General features: G+C 37.9%; 1 protein-coding gene across 1 annotated transcript in view; it reads right to left on the reverse strand.

Annotated features, from left to right (window-relative positions):
- LOC146378191 (semaphorin-7A) overlaps positions 1 to 21,362 on the reverse strand; it is a 40,434-nt gene that overhangs the window by 10,057 nt on the left and 9,015 nt on the right. The window contains exons 2-10 of the mRNA XM_084944050.1: positions 19,515 to 19,654; positions 16,830 to 16,892; positions 13,377 to 13,472; positions 12,930 to 13,035; positions 8,614 to 8,721; positions 8,216 to 8,355; positions 7,294 to 7,472; positions 5,354 to 5,462; positions 4,961 to 5,171 (exon numbers count right to left, since the gene is read on the reverse strand). Of these exons, the coding sequence (XP_084800176.1) occupies positions 4,961 to 5,171; positions 5,354 to 5,462; positions 7,294 to 7,472; positions 8,216 to 8,355; positions 8,614 to 8,721; positions 12,930 to 13,035; positions 13,377 to 13,472; positions 16,830 to 16,892; positions 19,515 to 19,654 (1,152 nt within the window). The remainder of the gene's footprint in view (positions 1 to 4,960; positions 5,172 to 5,353; positions 5,463 to 7,293; positions 7,473 to 8,215; positions 8,356 to 8,613; positions 8,722 to 12,929; positions 13,036 to 13,376; positions 13,473 to 16,829; positions 16,893 to 19,514; positions 19,655 to 21,362) is intronic.

A 21,362-nucleotide genomic window follows, 5' to 3' on the forward strand; every position in this document is an offset into this window, starting at 1 on the left:
CTGAACTCAGTGGCATCTGCTGAGTAAATCAGTTTTTTTCTTGTTATATTTAGCTTTTTCAGATGAGGTTTGCCGACACATCATACTCATTTACTGTAAATTCTTATCCCAGTACCCTTTTAAAACTAGCAGTTATGTGCACCTATTATATAAAAGCTTTCCAGGTATGATAACGATAATTAAAATGGGCCTGTTTTTGGTAACAAGATTTAACTCTCTTCTCTCTAAGTTACAATACATTCAGTTCATTCACTTCCCCAGATTGTTTTTCTAGTCAGATAGCTCATTGGTCTGTGTCTTACCTTTAAGTTACTGACACATCGTGTACCACTGTCTTAACAGAAAATAACATAAAGTCATCTTGAAACAAGTGCATGGCTCTGACATTTCTTCCATCCCTCAAGGGAGATTTCTGCTATATCACCTCGATGACTGAAGTAATCCAGGCAGTTCTGCATCTTGTAGTGTTCACTGTGTCACTGAGGTAAAGCAGGAAAACAAATCTTTCACTACTGTCCTTTATCTTTGCTCCATTTCAAGTAGTCCCCTGTAACAAAAGCTAAATGCTCCACTTTTTCCACTGCCTCTCAAAGGCTATTTTTCCTTTGTTGCTTTTTTTGGGCTATTGAACTTCAGGGGCCAATTGCAGCTCACTTTTTCCTTCTCTCCCCTTTGTATACATGAATAACACTGAGTCTATATGTCTTTATAGATATCAGAATATCTCAGGAATGTTTTTCATATTGAATAAACCTGTACGGTTTTTAGGCAGGATAAAACAAAGAGAGTTCTTTGTGAACAAATGATTCTTGGGGTGGTAAATAGGAATCTATCACATCCATCATAAGCTTCCCTTGCCATAACTACAGTCTTTCTTAAACATTAACATCTTTGAATTCCCTCATTTAAAACTCATCCAAAACTGCTAACTTTTATTGTCTGCTTACATGAGCAGAAAAGGTACAGAGAGACTTTAAAACACTGGGATTGGAGAGTGAAACCCGTGTTCATTCATCATTTTTCTGAATCAATTATGCAATTCGGGCAGCATGGTGGAACAGTAGTTGTTGCCTCACAGCAAGAACGTCCTGGGTTCAAAACCACCAACTCTCCACGTGTTTTTGGATTAACTGGTGATTCTAAATTCCCAATAGGTGTGAATATGAGTGTGAATGGTTGGGAATGATCTATCTCTCTGTGTTAGCCCTGTGACAGACTGGCAACCTGTTTAGGATGTATCCTACCTCTCGCCCTATTGGAGCTGGAATAGTTTTCAGCCCTCTTTTCCACCCTGAATTGGATAAGTGGAAGTGTCCATCACACAGAGAGAGAGACAACCATTCATTCTCACATTCACACCTTCAGCTAATTTAGAATCACCAATTAACCTTACATGCATGTCTGTGGATTATGGGAGGAAGCTGGAGTACCTAGAGAGAACCCAGAAAGGCACAGGGAGAACATCGAACTCTGCACAGAAAGGTCCCAGCTGGCAGCTTAGTTTGAACTGTGAACTTTCCTGCTGTGAGGTGACAGTGATAGCTGTCCCAGTGTGTCTTAAAACAGAGCTATTGAATCTTACAGTGGATTCGACAGAATTTCTTTGTGTCAGTTTCCACATTTAAGCTCTGGCCTTAATGTGTTTCCTTCTAAGGTGTTAGTGTTCATGCCTTTATTAGTTTCTTTTGCCTTGTTTTCATTTCACGTTGAGTGTTAGTTTTCTATCATGTTTTGTTTTAGTTCCGCTTCCTACATTTCTCTGTCTGACTTCGTGTCTATTTTCATATTGATTGAGTATTTTGTTCTTCTGTGTCTTAGATTAAGTTACAATTTTTGGTTTAGTAAACAGCTTTTGCTTGACTCCTCCGCATTCTGCATTCTGGGTCTACTGTTTTACTCTCCACACAGCTATGTTGAGACAGTTTTTCTGCTGAAGGGGTTATTTGATCTCTCCTTTTACGCCTGATGCCTCAGCAGCTTTCAAAGAATCAGTTTCCCGCCACCTTAGCTTTGTTTCAATCAGATTGGGATCAGGCTGCAGCTGCCCTCGGCCAAGACTTTGACTTTTATCTTAAATGCAGCCCTGGCTCTCGGTTTCTTCTCTACATGTAGCTAAGACTGTGGGATACATTTTTTAAAAAGAATATTCCATCAATTAGGTTACTACTAAAACGGCATCCAAATCCACACACAGGAGCTAGAGACAACATTTTGTCTATTCCAAGTAATTTTCTTCCTTGTGAAAACCCAGCACCTACTGTACATTATCAGACTCAACCCCTGGCTGAGATTTGGGTACATTATCTATACCACTGTAGCACTACAATGACTCTGCTGTATGAAAGCAGTTTTGCAGCAGCTTGCAGAAAATATCCTGTTACAGTTATTGAAGTAGCCAGTTATTATATGCATAAATTCTGTTGAAATATTTGTTGGCTAGAGATCAAAAGACTAAGAAACTCACTCTGTCAAAAACTGTTGTGTTTTGTCAGTTTATATCTTATAGTGTAGTCCCACTGAGACTAGTTAGATGGGTTTAAAAAGCAAAATATACAGTGCACTATTTAGCTAATTAGGAGTTGGGCACCACCCTGTCAGCTTGTTCTAGGTCAACATGTTAAAGGGAGTTCAATTAGCCTTCAAATACATCACTTTGGCAAAGAGCTGTGACTAGAATAAACAAGAGGTTGGTGCAGAAATTAGATGAGAGGAAGTTGAGTAAGTGATGTTTTCCACTTCCATAGAAACTGCCATCAAATTGGTGTTTTGCATAACAGCAACAAGAGTCTTGTCGTTCTACTTGAGCCTTTAAGTGTGAGTGGGAGTGCTAAATCCCTCCCTCTCTTCACTTTAATTCCCATGGTCTTTTAAACCCTAATTTTTGTTTCTGACCTATTGCCAACAACCTAACTGGTTGTTATTTTGTTGCTGTTGTTGCAACGTTTTCTTTTGATTGCTTCTGTACAATTTCTCTTTGTATAACTAAAAAAACAACAACTTTTCATCAGACGATCCTTTTTCTAAATACGTTAGCATGTGTTTTTTCTAAATATACTATTCAGGAAAAAAAACATAAAAAAATAATAACTGTGTTGTTACTCAACAAAACTCTTTGCAATCCTTTTCTGACAGGACAAATTATTTAACCTGACGTTTTACCATCACTATGTATCATTTTAGATTGAATCAAAGTGGTTGTTGGTCTGCTTTGGACTTTGAATTGCAGCATTCTTATCAAACTAAATGAATTTGTCCAAACAACAGCAAATACAACATAACAGATTTAAAGCAGACTAACAAAGTGTACAACAAAGTGTAAATGCCAGCTTCAGGTGGCAGTCTTACTGGGAGTAATTATATTGAACATTGCAGCACTCGTGGTGTTTTTTGTCCTGCCTACTAATTTTTGCTTTGCTTTGCTTTTTTAAGCTCAGCTTTGTAAGATATTTTTAATTTAAATGATTTTTTCATTTAAGAGGAACTTTGCACATAATTAAATTAAAGCAAGGTAAATGAGGCAGAATAAGTTAAATAAGACTTACCAGGGCTTTTACCAAGAAAGACTAATGTCTGAACAAAATGCCTCTCTATGATTCCATTGTCTGTGGTTTCGAGGTGGACATGAGCTCATCACTTGTACCCCTTTTATTAAATTAAGACTGTAACAATGCAACTACCCAACTATGCATGAGCTGCCTGTCTTCTTCACTCACTAAAGACTGAATTATTTCAAGAAGGCAGCTTCTCACCATCATTTACACAGATACAAGAGCATGTATGAAATAATTTATGCAGACTGATGAGCTTGACGAGTTACACAGAATGAATATTTATACCCAGCACTCTAAGGTGGAGGTGATGCAATATTAAACAGAAGGGAAAATGAACGCTCTCAAACGACAATTCAGAAGTGATCACAAAGGGAATCTGAAAATTGCAAAAGCTGAACTGTAACATATAACCTGTGTTGTAATGGATAACACAAGCTCTGTTCTGCATGCCAATTACTGTCCTTGAAAGTAAAAACAAGAAACAGGAAATATTTTGTCAGTAGGAAACAGTAGTACAATGTGTTCCCACAGCCTCAGATACCAGTGTGACTCAAACTGCTCTACTTTCTTTTTAGGCCACCATAGAGACCCATTGCTGCTCATAGCTCACCATCCTTTCCCTCCTATTACTGGCACAGTTTGTAGAGCTCATAGTGAGAGGACATCAACCTGCCTTTTTTAATACCACCAGAAAAGCTTTATGAATGACAAGCACATATACACTGCAGCAGTCACAATTTGCACTTTGAAAGATGACACTCGCTCATCTTTGGTGAACTTGAGTGGTGAGACACTCATGCACACACGAGCATATGACTTGTGATGGTTGCCATAGTGATCTCCCTTAGGCACAACACAATTTTTCCAGTAACTGCTATGGGCAGCAGCAGCTCAGAATTGCTGCTTTGATCAAATAGAAATAGTCTTGTGAAGGCTATGGATTGTTTGACTAGATTTTGAGAAGAAAATATTTTGACAGTTTGTCAGTTTTTCACATTTAATATTCACAGCTTGTATTGAGAATTTAAGAATATCTTAGCGGTAATTTTTTTAAATTATATTTTAGTCTGTGTTTGTTTTTCGTTTCTAATCTAGTGTTGCATGTTGAACCGGGACAGTAGAGAGTGACTAATATGCAAATGCTGCTCATCAGAAGCAGCATTTGAAGTGAAGCGCAGAATATTATATTGTAAAGAAAAACAATTCTTAAGGAAAGGACTGCAGAGGTAAATGTAAATACTACTGATGTGGGGACAGTGCAGCTAAAGAACAGAAAATAGCTACTCATTAGTTGCTTTCAGATGGCTAACAAAACCCTTTAGCATGACAAGAGACATTGTAAGCTAACAACACACATAACAACACACAAGCACTTATGCTTGTACATAAACACACACTCAGACACACACCTGTTCCAAGGTAAAGAACGCTGTAGTGTTCATCGTTAACTGCCCGTACGATGTCCGCCACTGTATGTGTGATTTGGTCATCTGAGGGCAGGTCAAGTGGAGCCACACCAACAGGCCGGATCACATCCTCAATTTCTGGGTGGTATCTCATCACCCCAAGAGTTTTCACATTGTTTTGATTCTCCGCTGCTCCGGGGGTTTTGCGGAGACACTAAGGAAAAAAGTGACGAACTCTATTCCGATGGACTCCAAATCATTTATTTTGTATTGATTCATTCCTTTAAAAATAACACCTGAATTATATTTTAAAAATATGAATTAACTCATTACATTTTTTACACTGGGCTTTAATTAAAAAATTAGCAGGATTGATGGTTGTTAGGTTTTACTTACAGTCCCAGGGCGTGTGCCAGTGAGTTGACCGCTGTAGCCCTTCAGCTTAGATGTGGAGAAGGCCTGGTCAATATCTTCAATGGAGTAGGCACAGATCACTGTTCTGCCCCTGAACAAAAGCAAGGAAGGAGTAATTACAACCACAATAAAGGCATGGAAAGTGGCTTTTAAGTAGAAGACAAGAAGTTTGAGTCTGTGTCTGAGGTTAATGTATTATAGATACAACATTTCAAGTAATTATATTAATTGTACAAAGACTGAAATTGCTACAGTTTATGTTTTCCGACTTTTCTCCTTTGTCTATGTCTATCCACATTCACTGAATTTGATAATATTTGTCACTAGCGCATAGTCAGTAACTGCTCCCCTATAATACCTTCCAACTCTAACTCATATGTTTTAAATATTGCTGTAAGTGAGCTTTAATCACGGCTATGCAAATATACACACAATCAGCGCAGACTTGGGTTGAACTTAAACTTAAGTTTGTGTTTGTTACCAAATTATTGTGTTGATGTTGTAATCAAAACAGGAACAAAAGAGGGTACATGTGTTTGCACCTAACTCATGGCTGTATAGATCGGTTGTTCAGTATTATAGCCCAATCCTCACAAAGAGCTTTGCATTTCATTAGAGTGTTTAATCTAATACAGGGCATTTGTCAATTAACGATTTGATTAAATGCTTATCACATTTACACTGAGCAAGCCTATACAACTACACTTTTCATAATTAAGGTTGTAAAATGTCTATAATACTGTAAATAAGGGCAGTCACTATATATTGTTCATGGTTAGCTGATATATGGATCCATATACGTTACAGTTTGCGAACTTGTGTGCATTATTTTGGAGTTTCCTTTGCACTAAATTTAATATGAACAACAATTAATGTATGCCTCCGGCGGTGTATGATATTGTTTTGTGTATGGCAACTGATATCTCTGGAATGGAATATGCACATTTACTGAAAACTATTTAACGGACTCGCAATCCAACAGAAATTTTCTCCTGCAGTTAAAAGGAAAGAAAATGTTCTCTGGCAAGAACATTTCTTCCAAATGTGTGGTATGTGGTGTGTACTGTGTGGGTGGACAAATGTAGGTTACTTTGTTATGTTATACATCTGCTTCATTTTATTTTCCCTGATCCTAAAAGCTTGATCAGTACGTGATCACATGATCTTCCTCTTTTCATGGATGTATGGATGTAATAAAGGTGGACATGCAAAGGAGTGGTGTGACAGAGGACGCTAGGGATGGGTGAGATGGAGGCAGATGATCTGCTGTGGCAAAACCTAAAGAAAGCAGTCAGGAGAAGGAGGTAGAGGAGGAGGAGAAGATGATGAAGACAATCACAAAGATGAAGTAGATGATGATGATGATGATGAGTATGACTGGTCCGATACTGACCAAAAAAGCTGGATCAAATATCGGTGACAATAAGCTGATCCATAAGCTAACAGCACAGCGACAGCAGGATTACTTCATGCTGCTACACCAGCAGCTTCTATTTGTATGTTTATTTATTTATTTATTTTTAACTCAACTGTAAACTGTGGTCAAAGTGAGCTGGCAAGAATAAAAAAGATCCAGTGCTGTCTCTCAAGAGCTCTATTTTCACTCTATGTTCAATCAGCGAGCTTATATAAGAAGCTAGAAGGATGTTGGTTTGATATAACACTTGTTAGTTAAGATTTTAAGTTACATATGCTAACATAGGGTTCTTATCAACACCACGTTATATAACTATTTCACTTCTGCTATCTCCTTTGATGTTATTCTACAGTGGATTCAGTTGTTACATTTTATTTTATAAGATGGGAAAATTGAGCTTAATATTTCTTTGCACGTGAAAGATAAATTCCCATCTCTTCCTCACAGTGAGGGACATACCAGATCTGGAATCAGAAAAAAGCAGGATCGGGTAATTCATACTCACCACGCATTGGAAAAGAGGCCATACAGAACCCCAGCCCTTTTATCCTGAGCAGTCAGCACCACTGCCTGCTTCAAGTTGTTGTACTGTTGCTGAGTGTTTCCTGCACCGCACATCACCCGTGCCTTCAAGAAGGTGGTCCAAGAGTCTGCCATCAGGTTTTTGACACCCCCTTCATCAACCTTGAAATATAAATAAAGACGGTCATAACAATGTCCTGAAGGTGATTTTTTTCCTTTTTAATTTTGGTCTGAAACCAGAACAAAATTAAAGTGTCCTCTGCAAAGATATTGTCCTCTAATCCGGGCCACCATCAATCCTTTTCTCTTCTCTCTGTCAGTTTGGGAAAGAGTAATTTTGCTTGAATATACAGGATGGTCCTGTAACCTATAGTACACAGTACACAGGTGGGCACATCAAATCTAGCTTTTTAAAACTTGCCCTCTAACAAATTTCTTTTAACTGAATTATGTGCATTTGGCAAAGTGGGACACAAGACAGAGCCACTGAACAAGCAGTCAGCAAACACATTAATGCTGTTTATTGTAACTGAACATGCACACCAACTGATGGAGAAGGGTGGACTAGCTCTCCTAAAAGTCACCTCCACAATATTCTAAAGCTGTCTGTGGAAGGATATGACTTAATTATGAATTATTGAGCACTTGGCAGGAGCCTTTGAGCTCAAAAGTTTCTGCTCAGTAAAGAGAGACTGGTCAGGACTTATTATGATGTTCTAGTTTGACACACTTTCCTAACTCCTAATTGCAACGGTAATCAATGAATGGCTCAATGTTTTTCTTTAACCATCAATAATTTCATTAAGGATTATTTACTTTGAAATTCATTTAACAATCAATTGAGTGGGTCAGTCAGGAATCACATAGGTGAGCAGAAAATTTCCAAAAACGAGCAGGATGTTTACCATGCATATTCGGCCTATGCGAGCCCTGTATGGCTCCTCGTCCACTCTGGCTGTCTTGTTGAATTCACTGAAGAAAAAGTAGATTTCCTCCTTGTATTTTTCTGAGGAGGGGATTATAGATGCTCCAGCAAACTGTGGATCTGATAATGAGCCAGATAAGCAACACTTGATTATTTTACATAATAACATATTTTATTAGTGAAAAAAAAAGAATTGGGAGAATCAGTAGCTGTGTAAATGGTTAATCACAGTAGTTAGATTTCTGAGAGTGAATACACCTACATGTTTTTTCCCAAGGGAATAATAGTAGATGATTTACAGACAGAACCACCCACCATCTCCATATGCATTAGTCTAAACCTGTACGGTTTCTGCGTGACTTCCCTCCTCCTACTCACTTAACAGCCAAACGTTCTCTGTCTTCAGGAGTTTCTGGGAGCCAAACGTACGCCGTATCGAGCCGGAATGACCTTCTACCGACGACATAGCAGAATACAGACTCCCATCTGAGACGGCGAGGAAGAAAAATGGACAAGAAAAGAGAGGGTGAACAGTGAAAATAGAAGGCATACTGCGAGCTTGATGGATTTGTACAAGGCTCATGGGGAGAGAAAGAGAGATTGGAGTGACACAAGAAAAAGAGTGACTGAGAAAGATACAGAGAAGAGAACATTAAACAGAAAGCAGGGGAGTCGAGAAAAAAAAGAGGATCAGGGGACAAAGACAGAATTAAAAAAAAAAAACAGGGGAGAGAATGAAAAGCCAGAGCAAAGAAGACATCAAGCTAGAATAGCTCACTGCACTGATGAGCAGCTACCAATCACCATGTTCCTAGAAACCCCACTTAGAGCTCCGTCTCCATAGCAATGCAGAGGGGAGCATTTGAAATCATGGCACTAACATCTTAATTAGGATTGATCTTTATTTGAATGCTGCTCAGCTCAAGCAAAGGGCCGGCTCGTTGCTTCCACAATCGATCCCAATCTGAAAGAGCATCCTGCAGTGCGACCTCTCACTGATTTGAGTGTTTCTTCAAACAATCCCTCTGAAGAGTGCGGTTTAACAAATAGTGTCTCTCATCAGGCAGTATGACCAATGAAATGTTAGTTTAATTAGAAACATCTCTATTATGTTAATGTGAGCACAACCAGGAGCTCTATTTGTTGGGGAATGAAGCGGGGCATTTAGGTCTTGTAAATCAGTCTCATGAAACGGGCGAATTATATCACCGAAATTTGCCTTTGATTTAGGACAAATACAAATGAAGAGCATTACAGTTCATTAGCAGATCTGCATTTTCACCAAATATTAACTGGGATTGCCACTCAAGAGGGTATGTAGAAATCCATCATCACTGCTTTGAACAGAGATGAGATAATTGGAGAAAAACAATAAATAAATAAATTCACTCACATAACAGACACTCACTGGTCTGTGGATGTTTAATTATGTGTATGATCTATTGAGGCACAGGAATACACATTAAACTCTCCATTTTCAAACAATTTTGAAACCTTTTGAGCATAGTTGGTGGTAGCAAGAAGACATGAGCTTTTCAGGGTGTCAGATGCAGCACTTTACATCAATGCTTTAGTGTTTGTGTCCTCTTTTACGTGCACCTAAATGCTATAGGTATTATTGTGTAAGTAAGACTCCTTAAGTGATTGATGTGGTGAATGCCATTATTCATTCAACTGCCTTCCACTAAGCGTTACTTTTAACTATATAAAATTGATTGAAATGACTTATGTTGCTCAACTGTGATGGATAAAAACATACAAAAAACATTTAACAGCTTTAAGTGCTGGAGGCATTAAATTAATAAATCATTACTTTCATTACTTCCTTTATTGATTTATCATTAATTATTTATTTAATGGATGACATATATTCTAAGGCTGGCTAATTAGTTTTACTTTTATAACCTCAAAACCAATATACTGGCCTATGGCTCCTGTCCACATATAGCATTTTATTAATGACTGGCACATGGTGACAATGATAAATTGCACAGTAAGCTTTATATAATACATTATGTGGTTGCACAAGTGGGTCTGTACTTGTTAGATTGGAGTCATTAGAAATGAGTCATGATTTATTTTTGTACAAAAGTGTTATGCTGAAGAAACTATTTAAAATGTGAACAATAAGGAATTAACCCAGATGGTAATTACTCATTCTTAAAGTACAATAATAGTTTCAAACCTATTTGCATTTACGTCATTTTGATGGCGCAAACTGAACAGAGGACTCAAATTGAATACAGACACCATATGCTCTAGAAAAGTAACACATTGGCTTTTAAAATCTGCAAAAACAGTCTTGTAAAGCACTGACTCTTTAAAACATTGTGAGGTACTTCAGATAAAAGCATTCACTCATTTGCATTACATGAATAGAGGTTGATAATAAGAGACAGATGGCTCCTGGGAGTCAGAGGCACACAAGTGTCACACTGCTGCTCCTGTCGCAAATGAGCAAAGTTAATATAAAGATTTGAAGGTGGCTTTGTTCTAAAATAAGATCTTTGGCAAAGCTGTCACTTTGCCATAGAAAGTAAGAGTCCCTCTTACAAAAATGAACCGAGTGAGATTTGAGAAAAAAAACAAAAAACAATAACATTAATTCATCATTACTACCAGTTTCTTCTTTTATTATCCCAAAAGAATGATCACTGGGGATAAGCAGTGAAGTTGCGCACCCATAGTTGTTTTAACCTTTTATTATGGCTGTTGCTGTTCTGCTCATGTTTTATGCCTTTTATTCATTTTTTTAGTTGAATTTATACCTCATGTGAGCTGGTATGTCATTGTTTTACATCTTTTATTTATTCTTCTGTACAGCACTTAGTGGTCGTGGTTGTTTTAAAGGCATTTGCAAATAAAGCTGGTATGGTATCATTTTTATTTGCCACTCAAGTCAGTTTTTATGCTTAAAAAAGTCCTGCAGTGCCACCAGTGGATGCAAGGTTAGCAAACCTTTCAGTCACATGCCTCATTTTCAAAAAACTTTGGCTCAAGAAGCATGGATTTAATTGCTACTATACTTTTATTTTCCATGCAGCATTTTATAAAAAAAATAAAAAATCTTTAAATTTAAAAATGCCATGTCTTTTCCAAATATCGGATGAGATTAGATACAAGGTACTTTTCTAAAATCAGTTGTCAGCTACAGCCACAGCCAGGCTATTCTACTTTTAAAAAACAAAACCAAACCCAAAACAACCCACAATCTCGTTGTACATGTACAATGACAATAAAGGGCTATTCTATTCTATTCTATTCTATTCTATTCTATTCTATTCTATTCTCAAAACCAGAAGCCTCAAGATGCCCAAAGGCCAAATGATTAATCCCAAGGTCAACTTGTGATGTAAGCTATATCGAATTTTCATGAATAGCTACCGGATGTCAATAATTATTAACAGGTCACATTTATTCTTCAGATCTTTATTAAAATCGGATTGTATTATCTTTAGGCCAACCCTCAGTGAAGTTATAAGATGGATTCAAGATTTTCAAAGCCATTTGTTTCCTACTGCCAATGAAATTAATTTGGCAGCAAAACTACCAGACAGAACATGAGATCAAATTTCAGCAACTGTTTCATGTGTTGGTACCAAACTTGGTCCACAGATGCAGCACTGTTCCCTGACATTTGAGATTTCTTGGGAAGCGCTGCAATAAACACAAAAAATGCATTTTTCTTTCTTATCACGTGCTTGCAGACACGTTTAACAAGATCACATCAGTTGCCATGGTGACTGAACCCTGTTGAACCCCCTGCCCTCTTATTGCTGCTTGCAGATGAGTTTTTCTGTATTTCACTGTTGGTAACCATCACACCTGTAATCATCATTCAGTCTCATTCTGATTACAGGCTTCTCTGCAGCACAATTAATTTTAAGCTTTGATTGCTTTCATAAGATGCTAGTTTGATGTCCAGTTCTAACATCAATACTGACAGTAAAATGAATTGAACAGGATAGATTTTTTTACATAACTAAACTAAATGCCAGTATATTTAATTGACTGCCTTCAAAATTTGAAGATGTATTTTATTTTACAGGTATATAAATTATTTTTGTTACCTTTGCACCATTCTCAAGTCACATGCTCTTATGGGCTCAGTAATTCACAAATGTCATATGTAGTTTTGCTCTTTAAAATATAGGTGGGATTGTAGTATCATAGTAAGACACGTGGAGTATATAACACCTGTGCTTCCTGTAGCCTTTGCCTATACTCCCTATGTTGATGCAGTTGAACCAAGCTCATCATAGTAAACTGTGTTAAGTGAATCCCAAGACTTTACTGTGATTTAACTAAATAAAAGAAAGAACAAAATGAAGCAACAAATCCTAATTGAGCGCTAAGTTTGGATTGTGGATTTATTTTAGTTAATAGCTACCACCACTGTACTAATATTCTTATAGTTGTAAATTATATTCTTTTTGTTGCTGGTGTGGATGAGGGTCATTCTCTTCAGATCAAACCATCAAAAACGACCCCAAACTCTCCTTTGGTTTGAACACTTCAGCCACATTGGACGCCAGTATGCTGTATGCTGCCTATAGCTGAGATCTATTGGGTCTACTGAGTCTGCTTTGTCAGGCATATTTTATTGCAGTGCCTTCATTTGCTAGTATCAAAACAGTATTCTTTTCTCTCATATACACATGAACTTACACTACTGCAGGTCTTTTTTGTGTTACCTGCAGGCAAGCTGATGGCCCTATGGGAAGGAAATTGCGGTGATATGTGAGAGGCTGAAGATATCTGCCCAGCACCCTGTACATCAGTCAGCACTGTGTCATTAACCTGCAGAAAGAAGGCAAAGACAATCAAGCCCAGTGGAGGTGTAGCTTTTAAACTCTATTCATTTCATTTTGTGTCTAAATGTATTACACCCAGCACCCACTTATCTTACTACAACACAGAGTTTAGAACATTTCAACTTAGCCATGGGGTAACATATTCATTACGAGGTGAAAATGCCCTCTGTGGAAAGAAAAACTCCCAGCCCTTATCTAACCAACTGAGGAAATAAGAGAGAAGATAAATAAATTCTAATTACAATTGATCCATGGATTACATAGACTCTAAGTGAAGCACTCACATCACTACAAAGGGAAGCACACATACTTAAAGATATCTCTTACCAGCATCCAGCACCTGGGGTTTCCAGCATTTGTCCCACATACTATGAATGTGTCATTTACTTTCTGAATGACTGTGATGAAATTATCACACTCCAGCTGTTAGAGAAAAAGGCACATGAGTGAGATAAACAGACATAGACAAAGGCAGAAAATGATTCAGAAGCAAGATGAAAATGGGAAGAAGTGCAGATAGGTAGAGGGTTTACAGATTAAAATGAGAAAGGGAAAACAGAGGAGAGTAGTTGAAAAAGAGATTAGAGAGAAAGGTACAGCACAAAGGGAGAAAGACAACAAAAAAAACACCAAGGGACTGAAAAAGCAAACAGGGAAAGAGCCAAATGTGGAATAGAGGGCTTGAGAAACAAAGCAAGAGCCCAACACACGGCAGATTATGAGAGAAAGAGTGGATTACCAAAAGAGATTTAAGAAAAATTGGAAGCCATTCATGCGCCAAACATTTTTGGCAGACAGCACTTGGGAGGCTTAAACCTGCAGTACATCACTGCAATATTCCATATGCATGACTTATTTACTAAGCACAAAAAACAGACTCCTATCCCAAATCCACTGCTAGATGGAAGATGAAAATATATTCCTAGTATCCTCACAATTAATAGATGTTTGTTGGAATGTGCGTTTAATAAAAAATGAGATGTGTATTTTTTTCGTAAGCAATCTATCACAAATCCAAATGGGTCTCTGGAGACAGTGAAGGTGCATCGCAAAATCCAAAGACCGGGGCCAGAGCTTGTGTGAGTGTGAGTAGGTGGATATGTAGGTGGTTGGGTAGGCAATAGTGTGGGCTGACATTTATTTATTTATTTATGTTTGGTTTTCACTGAGCGTATGCAAGTTTCTGTTCTTCTGAGAACTACTTTCGGCAGTGATTTTCAGTTGTTCAGGCTAAAATGCAGGAGTGAAGTCAAAGTAAGTGAGTTTAAATGTCAAGTTACATGCCTGAAATGCTATAAGCTATCTGACGGAGGAACAAGCAAGTTTTTGTTCCTCAAGAAGCAAGCAAGAGGTACTTTTGAGTAAAATACCAACCATTCTTCACATATCAGAGTCCCCAAGCCATGCTATACTAACTGATGGGAAGTGAGTCATTTCTTCAGAACTAACAAAGCTCCTCCAGAGGCACAAACCACATCATTAAACTACTTTATGGAATTAGTGGCTGTCCTTGGGTTTGGTAGATTCAAGTTAATCAGAACATTTCAACATGCAGAAAATTTCTTTGTAGCTGACCCATTCAGAACAGTGTCAAAAAGAGTTTTAGTTTCTTCTTGTTGTGTTCAATATGGTTTGTTTCTGTTGTTGTGTGTATTTATTGTGCATAGCTTTTGTAAAATGACTGTGCTGTAGATGAACTGATGTTGAAGTGGACAGACTCTTTAAAACCTTCTTGGATATGCGATCAGTCTGTGAAATTACACTCAGTCTGCTACCTACGGATAACTTTTGACCTTCATCTCACTTGTTTTTCACACACTCAGTGGTTGTGAATTACTGAAAATTTGGCCTCTTGTCCTTCATGGGACAAGGTTTTGCTGCATGACTCAGGGTATTTCATTCTCCACCATCTGTCGTTATCAGACTTTCTGTAAGCTTTAGCTCTGGTTGCCCTTTCTTCTGTGCCATAACTTCAGCTACATTTTTATGTTATTGGTTTTTGACTTGTGATATGAAGGGTAATTTTTTGCTTTAGTAGAATTCTAGGCTGACTAAATGTTACCATCAGATACATTCAGAAGTGCATTTTTGCACAGAATAATCACTATAGAATTTGTAATTTACCTTATATTTATCTCATCTAGGGAAAGAATGTAAGCGGGTGCTGAACCAAAGCGCTTGTTGTGATTTCTTTGGTTGCTAGCAGATTGCTGGGGTCACAAATGGTTTGCATGGAAAACACTGACTCGTCTGTAAATATTGGCCATTTATTTTCTGGGCTATAGTGAAGCTTCTTTAAGTTTCACTTACAGCTTCACTACAGAAATCAGAAGTAGAGCACATTTGCCTTCAAACTTAACAGTGTGCCTTGCCACTGCAACCAACACATTTCAAAAACTTTTTGAAGCCAGTAGATCTCTAGCTTGAGTCACACTTTTCACAGTTTCACTGGAACCTGGTGAGTAATTTGGCAGTGTTTGCAGACATGTAAACTTCTCCCATCTATAGTAAGGGCATCTGCAGCAATCTGCTACTGCACAAAGCTAGTGCAAGGACATTTTTGGTGCAACACTTTATATCTCGTTGTGACAAGTTTTAAACTAGCAACTGCCAGCAACCCCTACCAACCAATCACCAACCACTTATGGAATACACTCTTTTCCCTAGTGATCGCTTAAAGTGGGTCACTGATTGGTCTATAGGCCTGTGTGAATGGGGCTTTAGCAGTTGATTTCACAGAGACTGCCAGTTACCTCCTGCAACCAGTTGCAATGGATTTTCACCGAGCTGGTGGGTGCCTCTCTCTAGAACCTCTTTGACCGGGGCCTTAGTTATGCTACTGTAGGCTCAGGCTTCTGGGGACTTCCAGTGAATACTGAGCATTTCTTTTCCATTCCTCCTTTTCAGCATCATAACATTTGCACGCCACCACTGCATGGCAGCTTACTTCTCACCACTCACAAGTGGTTGCTCATAAGCGGTGTTGTGAATGTATACTTTATAAACACAACTGCATTGAACTGAATTCACAACTTATTTAATTATTGTTCCATAAAATATTGAATTGAGAGACTTTCTCTGTCTGCTCTGGTATTATAGTGATTCCATGCAGCAGGAATTGAATTATTTCTTTGTACAGCACATGGACTCTTGTGGCATCATAGTCCCAAAACTATACGTTGACCTTTACATTGCCTGCATAATGAAAGCTGGTAGGTGTAGGTGGTGTAAGTATTCAACTTAAGGTTTATAATCCCCTTATTTCCGTTACTTAACAAATGCAGATTTTGACCCTCGGTATTTAATGGAACGTATTGTGTCTTATTCTCAGAGTATTTAAACTCTCAATTGAAGATTTATCTTGCCACTTTTTTGTTTTAATACTGCTATTCTCTCATTTTCTCTGTGGAGTCACAAATTATTCAATGCAATTATCCACTGCTCACTCAGCTGCACAGTGTTTGTTTATCGAGGTGACAGTGTCTCCTGTGTAATTTTATCTCATCTGCATGGATTATCATTTTCTATGCTGTTGTTTGTTACTGCATGTTTTTACAATGCTCGTTTGAATTATTTGGTGTCTTAAGTTCTTAAGATTTAACATAAGCTTTATGTGAATAATTGAATTGAAAAGTCAGAAGTGAACATTCTGACATTGGACGCAAACCTTGCTGCGGATGATAATAATGATGATGGTAATAAGAAAGAGGATGATATCAATTATGGATGAAGGGTGTTGCTGAAGTGATGGAGGTGCTGACGGTGAAGAGGACTTTCTACCTCGAGTGGCGCAGCCTTTGCCTTGCAGGTATCGATTGCAGTCTGATCCGATACTGCTGGGATCTGTGGGAGGAGTGATTGTTTAGTTTGTGCCAACTTACTTCACTCTTCTCTGTTTCAGCATGCACTGAGCTGGCTGGAGCTTCTAAAATACAATACACACAATATTATATGACACTACGGCTTTTCAGTGCCTTCAAGAGTCACTTTATTACTTGACTTCACTTTGGAGTCCTCGTCTTCCTTACCTTGCTTCCACATTTTCACAGAATATCCTTCAACAGCCCTACAGAAATGGCCATGAATTTGAAAGGAACATTCTCAGGGTAAAATACACTGTTTTACAACAATGAAAACGTTGAAGCTCAATTCTCTGCTTTGAATTGGCAAGTTGTGGACCATCTAAAACGATACCAGTGCATATTTTATATGCATTAATTTAAACAATTTACAATCGCTACACTTACTGTACATTGTAAGTCATACTAACCTTATTGGACAAATGACCAACAGTCAACTCCCGGTATGCATGGTGATTGTTGCCTGACTAATTTGGAGTTACGCTCTACAGAAAAATCCAGGAATAGTGCGGAGGTCGACTGTATAGTATAATTCCTCCACTCTTACCTGGGACAGTCCTTCCACAAATGAGCAGTGTTAAGTTGCATAGCAAAATTATCCTTTTGAAAAAAAATGCTTGTGCATTGTATCTGTCAAACAAGCTTTGGTTCTTCATTGCAAAATAAATAACTGGGTTTTTTGACCTTTTACCACAAATGTCTGACTCTACAAGTGTTGAATCTCAATAAACAATCCCCCACTGTTTCATTCTGTGTCAGTGATAGCAAGATTTGATGTATAATGCTCTTAGGCATTTATTTTCTTCTGTCTATACTCTTTGTCACCATTTAGTTTTCCATCCCTGTTTCCTGTTTTATTGTGTTAGGTTTTTGTCTGTGTGCATTATGTTCATTTCTGCTTCCTGTGTTATTAGTCAGACTTAGTTCAGCTGTGTTCTCACCTGTTTTTTATCGTCAGTGTATTTAAGCCCTCAGTTTCCCTCTGTTCATTGTCTTGTCATCGTCAATCTCTTGTGTGCTTCCAGGTCAGCTCATCTCACTCACTCACTCACTCACTCACTCACTCACTCAGTGTCTTATGTTCTGTTTTTCTCGTGTTTGTAATAAACACCGTCCGCATCCTTCACCAGCCTGCGAGTCCTGCATTTGGGTCCTCTCTTCTCTCTCTCCACACACTGACATGACAACTCCTCTAAGCTGCACTGCACGTAACTCATCCTGTCAAACTGTCACTTACTGTGAAAGTAAACGTAAAAACACACCATTTCACTTGAAAGCATCTCCTAATTGCCAAATACATCACCTTTCTCTGAGTCACAACCACCAAATAAGCCTTCGATCATTCCAAAAAGTAGGACATATTTATTTTTAGCAAACTATTTGAGTTTACAGTCAATTTCAATTTGCTTGGCTAGTCAGTGTTTATGCTATAGTGCACACAGTGTAATCTTGTGCCTACAGTATCCTCACCTTATTAGCTCAGTGAATTATGTTTTCTATCCTCATAGAAAGAAATGAATGTATGCCTGACCTAACTGCCTTGGCCTTGACTAGATTTGCTTTACTGGGCCAGCAGCAGACTAGTGATCTCTCTCTCTCTGCCCTCTTTGGCTCTCTGTGTCGTCCTCACAGCAGGATAGCAGCTATATTTGTTTTCATCCCACAGCTCATATCAAACAGTAAGAGGGTTAGCCATACTTTCAAAAGCAAGAGACTTTTGTGAATTAAAATGCATTTACAGGGTGTCTATTTTCAGCAGGTATAGGAATTCTGGTTACATTTAATTCCCAGTGCCAAATACAGTTCATTTTCTAAGAAACACAATAAACACATCATGTAATGCTTACTAGTACCACAAACAGATTTCTTCAACAAATCTCATATGCTACCTTATAAAATAATACCATGCAATAATGTCCACCTCATGACAACTTTGGTAAAGCAGTTCATTAATTAGACCTTCATTCATTCCAAAAAATTGAAACCAGGGAATTTAAGAATAAATACACAGTTGTCCATTAAGAATTTATCATTAAAAGGTCAGACACCCCTGTTTTCCACTTCTTGAGTCTTTATGCAAAGTTAAGCTCACTATCTGCTACAGTAGATTTGTTAAAATAAAATGTTCCAAAGTGACTAAACACATTTTAATAGTTCACTCCTATTCTATCCAGAGTAGAATGGCAGGTCTGTGCTAACATTGACTTCCCTGTTCATACCTGGAGGCTGCCCACTAACTGGTGCAGAATGGCTGTGGAAAAAAAAAGATTCTTCATTTGGCTTAAAGGTCTGGATAGAGGTATTTAGAATCAGTCTCCCTAATTAAATCTCTACGTAGATCAATATTCTGCTGTGAGTCATACAACTTTTAAGGACATCACGTCCAAACTCAGTTGCTGAAGTTGCTTATGAAGGTGGTGGACAGGGTCAAGGTTTGGAAGTATTTATGTGGCAGTCTGTCTTATCATTTATATTTACTTTACAGTTCCATATCTAAAATAAAATAGATAAATAAAATATACATAATAATACACCATCCTAAAAGAACCACTTTATTTAATCACCTGGGTATAAGTCAGAAAAATCAGCTAAAAGCAAACAGTACCTGCAGGTCGCGAACCCCTCTGTATGTGAACGTCAACATGTAGAGCATTGCCTTGCCGCCTACGTAAAGGGTGTCACTCCCTTCCTGGTGGTACATGCTGATATAGTTCTCTGGTCTGTTGAAATGGAACCTGGAGGGCTCTGAGGGACAAATAAAAGGGATGAGCCAACAGATGAGAGCTTTGCCAGAGTACATTGTTGTTTTTATTATGAAAATTTATGTTTTAACATGTACAATTAAAATGCTCCCTGTGGTAATAGATTAAAAAACAACAACAATGACAACAGCAAACATTTCAGTTTTTAATAAAATCCGTTCCTACTGCTATAAATATGTTTGTCAAGCTTTTGAATTCTTATTACTGCTGTCCATCATTTCCTCTCCTTTCTTGCTTGGTTAATGCTTGGTTATTATTCAGTAGTATAGTTTTGTGCACCCCTTGTTTACCCGTTGTATTTCCTTTTACCTTCAAAGGAAGGCCTTAATTCATCATAGTGTATATGGGCACACTGTGGTCATAAAGGGATAGACAATAGTCAGGTAATAGGCAAATTTGCAATAACATCTAATTCTACTGAGCCTGTCAAATTTGTTGCCTCAGTTTTTGGGTTTAACTGAGAACAGGGAACCCAGTGTGGTCTACTACTGCTGTTGTCAGTCTGCTTTATTGTGTATTTAACTATGTTCGTCTGTATACCTTGGCTGTAACGAGTGGTTACTTGAGTTACTGTTACCTTCCTTTCAGCTTTGAGCAGTCTAACCATTCTCCTCTGACCACAGCAAGACAAGAACAAGGAAAGTTCCCCCATAAAACTGCTGCTCACTGGGTATTTTCTCCCTCACACCATTCTCTGTAAACCCCTAGAGAAATAAGGTTCAACTGTATCAGCAGTTTCTGAAAAAGTCAAACCAACCCATCTGGCACAAACACCCACGCCACATTCTAAGTTTCTTCCCCTTTCTGTTTTCTTTGCAGAACTCTTATAAGGTTGATTTCATGTTTTTCTTGGATTTTTGTGTGAAAACATTCAACTTTTAATTCTGGACCTTCCTCCTTATGTGTGTCTTTTTACCTGTCAACTATTAAAATACCACAGCTACTACAAAATAATTAAGAATAAAAAAGAGAAGTGAGGAAATGTAGATTTTTCAAATCATACTTTAAAAGCTGTTTCCAATTCATAAGAAATCAATAGAAAATGTATTATTGTAAGGTCAAAAACAGCAACAAAAGCTCAAGAAAGTAGTTTAGAAAGTATTGTCTAAGAATGATTTGATTTATCAAAGCACTTGATCCAGTAGTACTGCCCTTTGTGGTTTTACATTAAACAGTGATTCAACCCTGCTTATGTGTCAGAGGAAAAGGGCATCTGGTGGGAGCACAGAAATCTCCAGAATAATCATGTGGGCAAATCCTATCACAGATTGTTGGTTGAATCAAAAGTACATTTGGGCATCTCTGAATCACAGATCCAATCAGACTCACACTTACCTACACTGCAACTGTGTCTGTGTTTAGAAATAGATTAAAACCCCACCTACTAGTTAAAAGACAAATTTAAATAAAGAATGGCACCAAATGATTTTCCGGAGTTCTTAAAAGCTGTGTCTGATAGTGAATGCTATGGAACCAAAATATTAGAGTATAAAACATCTCATACAGCCATCCTTTTTCATTTTGATTAGTCTTTGCTCCAGGAGATATTTCAACATTTTATTTGCTTGAAAGATACTTCAGAAAAACATCTGAAAGCTTTACTTCAAAAACTATCATGCCCCTATAAATGCTTCTGAGAGACTAGATGTTCTTTTTATCCCTGAAGTGAAAAAGACATCGAGTTTGATAGC

This window comes from Perissodus microlepis, chromosome 11 (assembly GCF_051167445.1).
Source record: "Perissodus microlepis isolate ML-2025 ecotype Zambia chromosome 11, ASM5116744v1, whole genome shotgun sequence".
Classification (NCBI taxonomy): Eukaryota; Metazoa; Chordata; class Actinopteri; order Cichliformes; family Cichlidae; genus Perissodus; species Perissodus microlepis.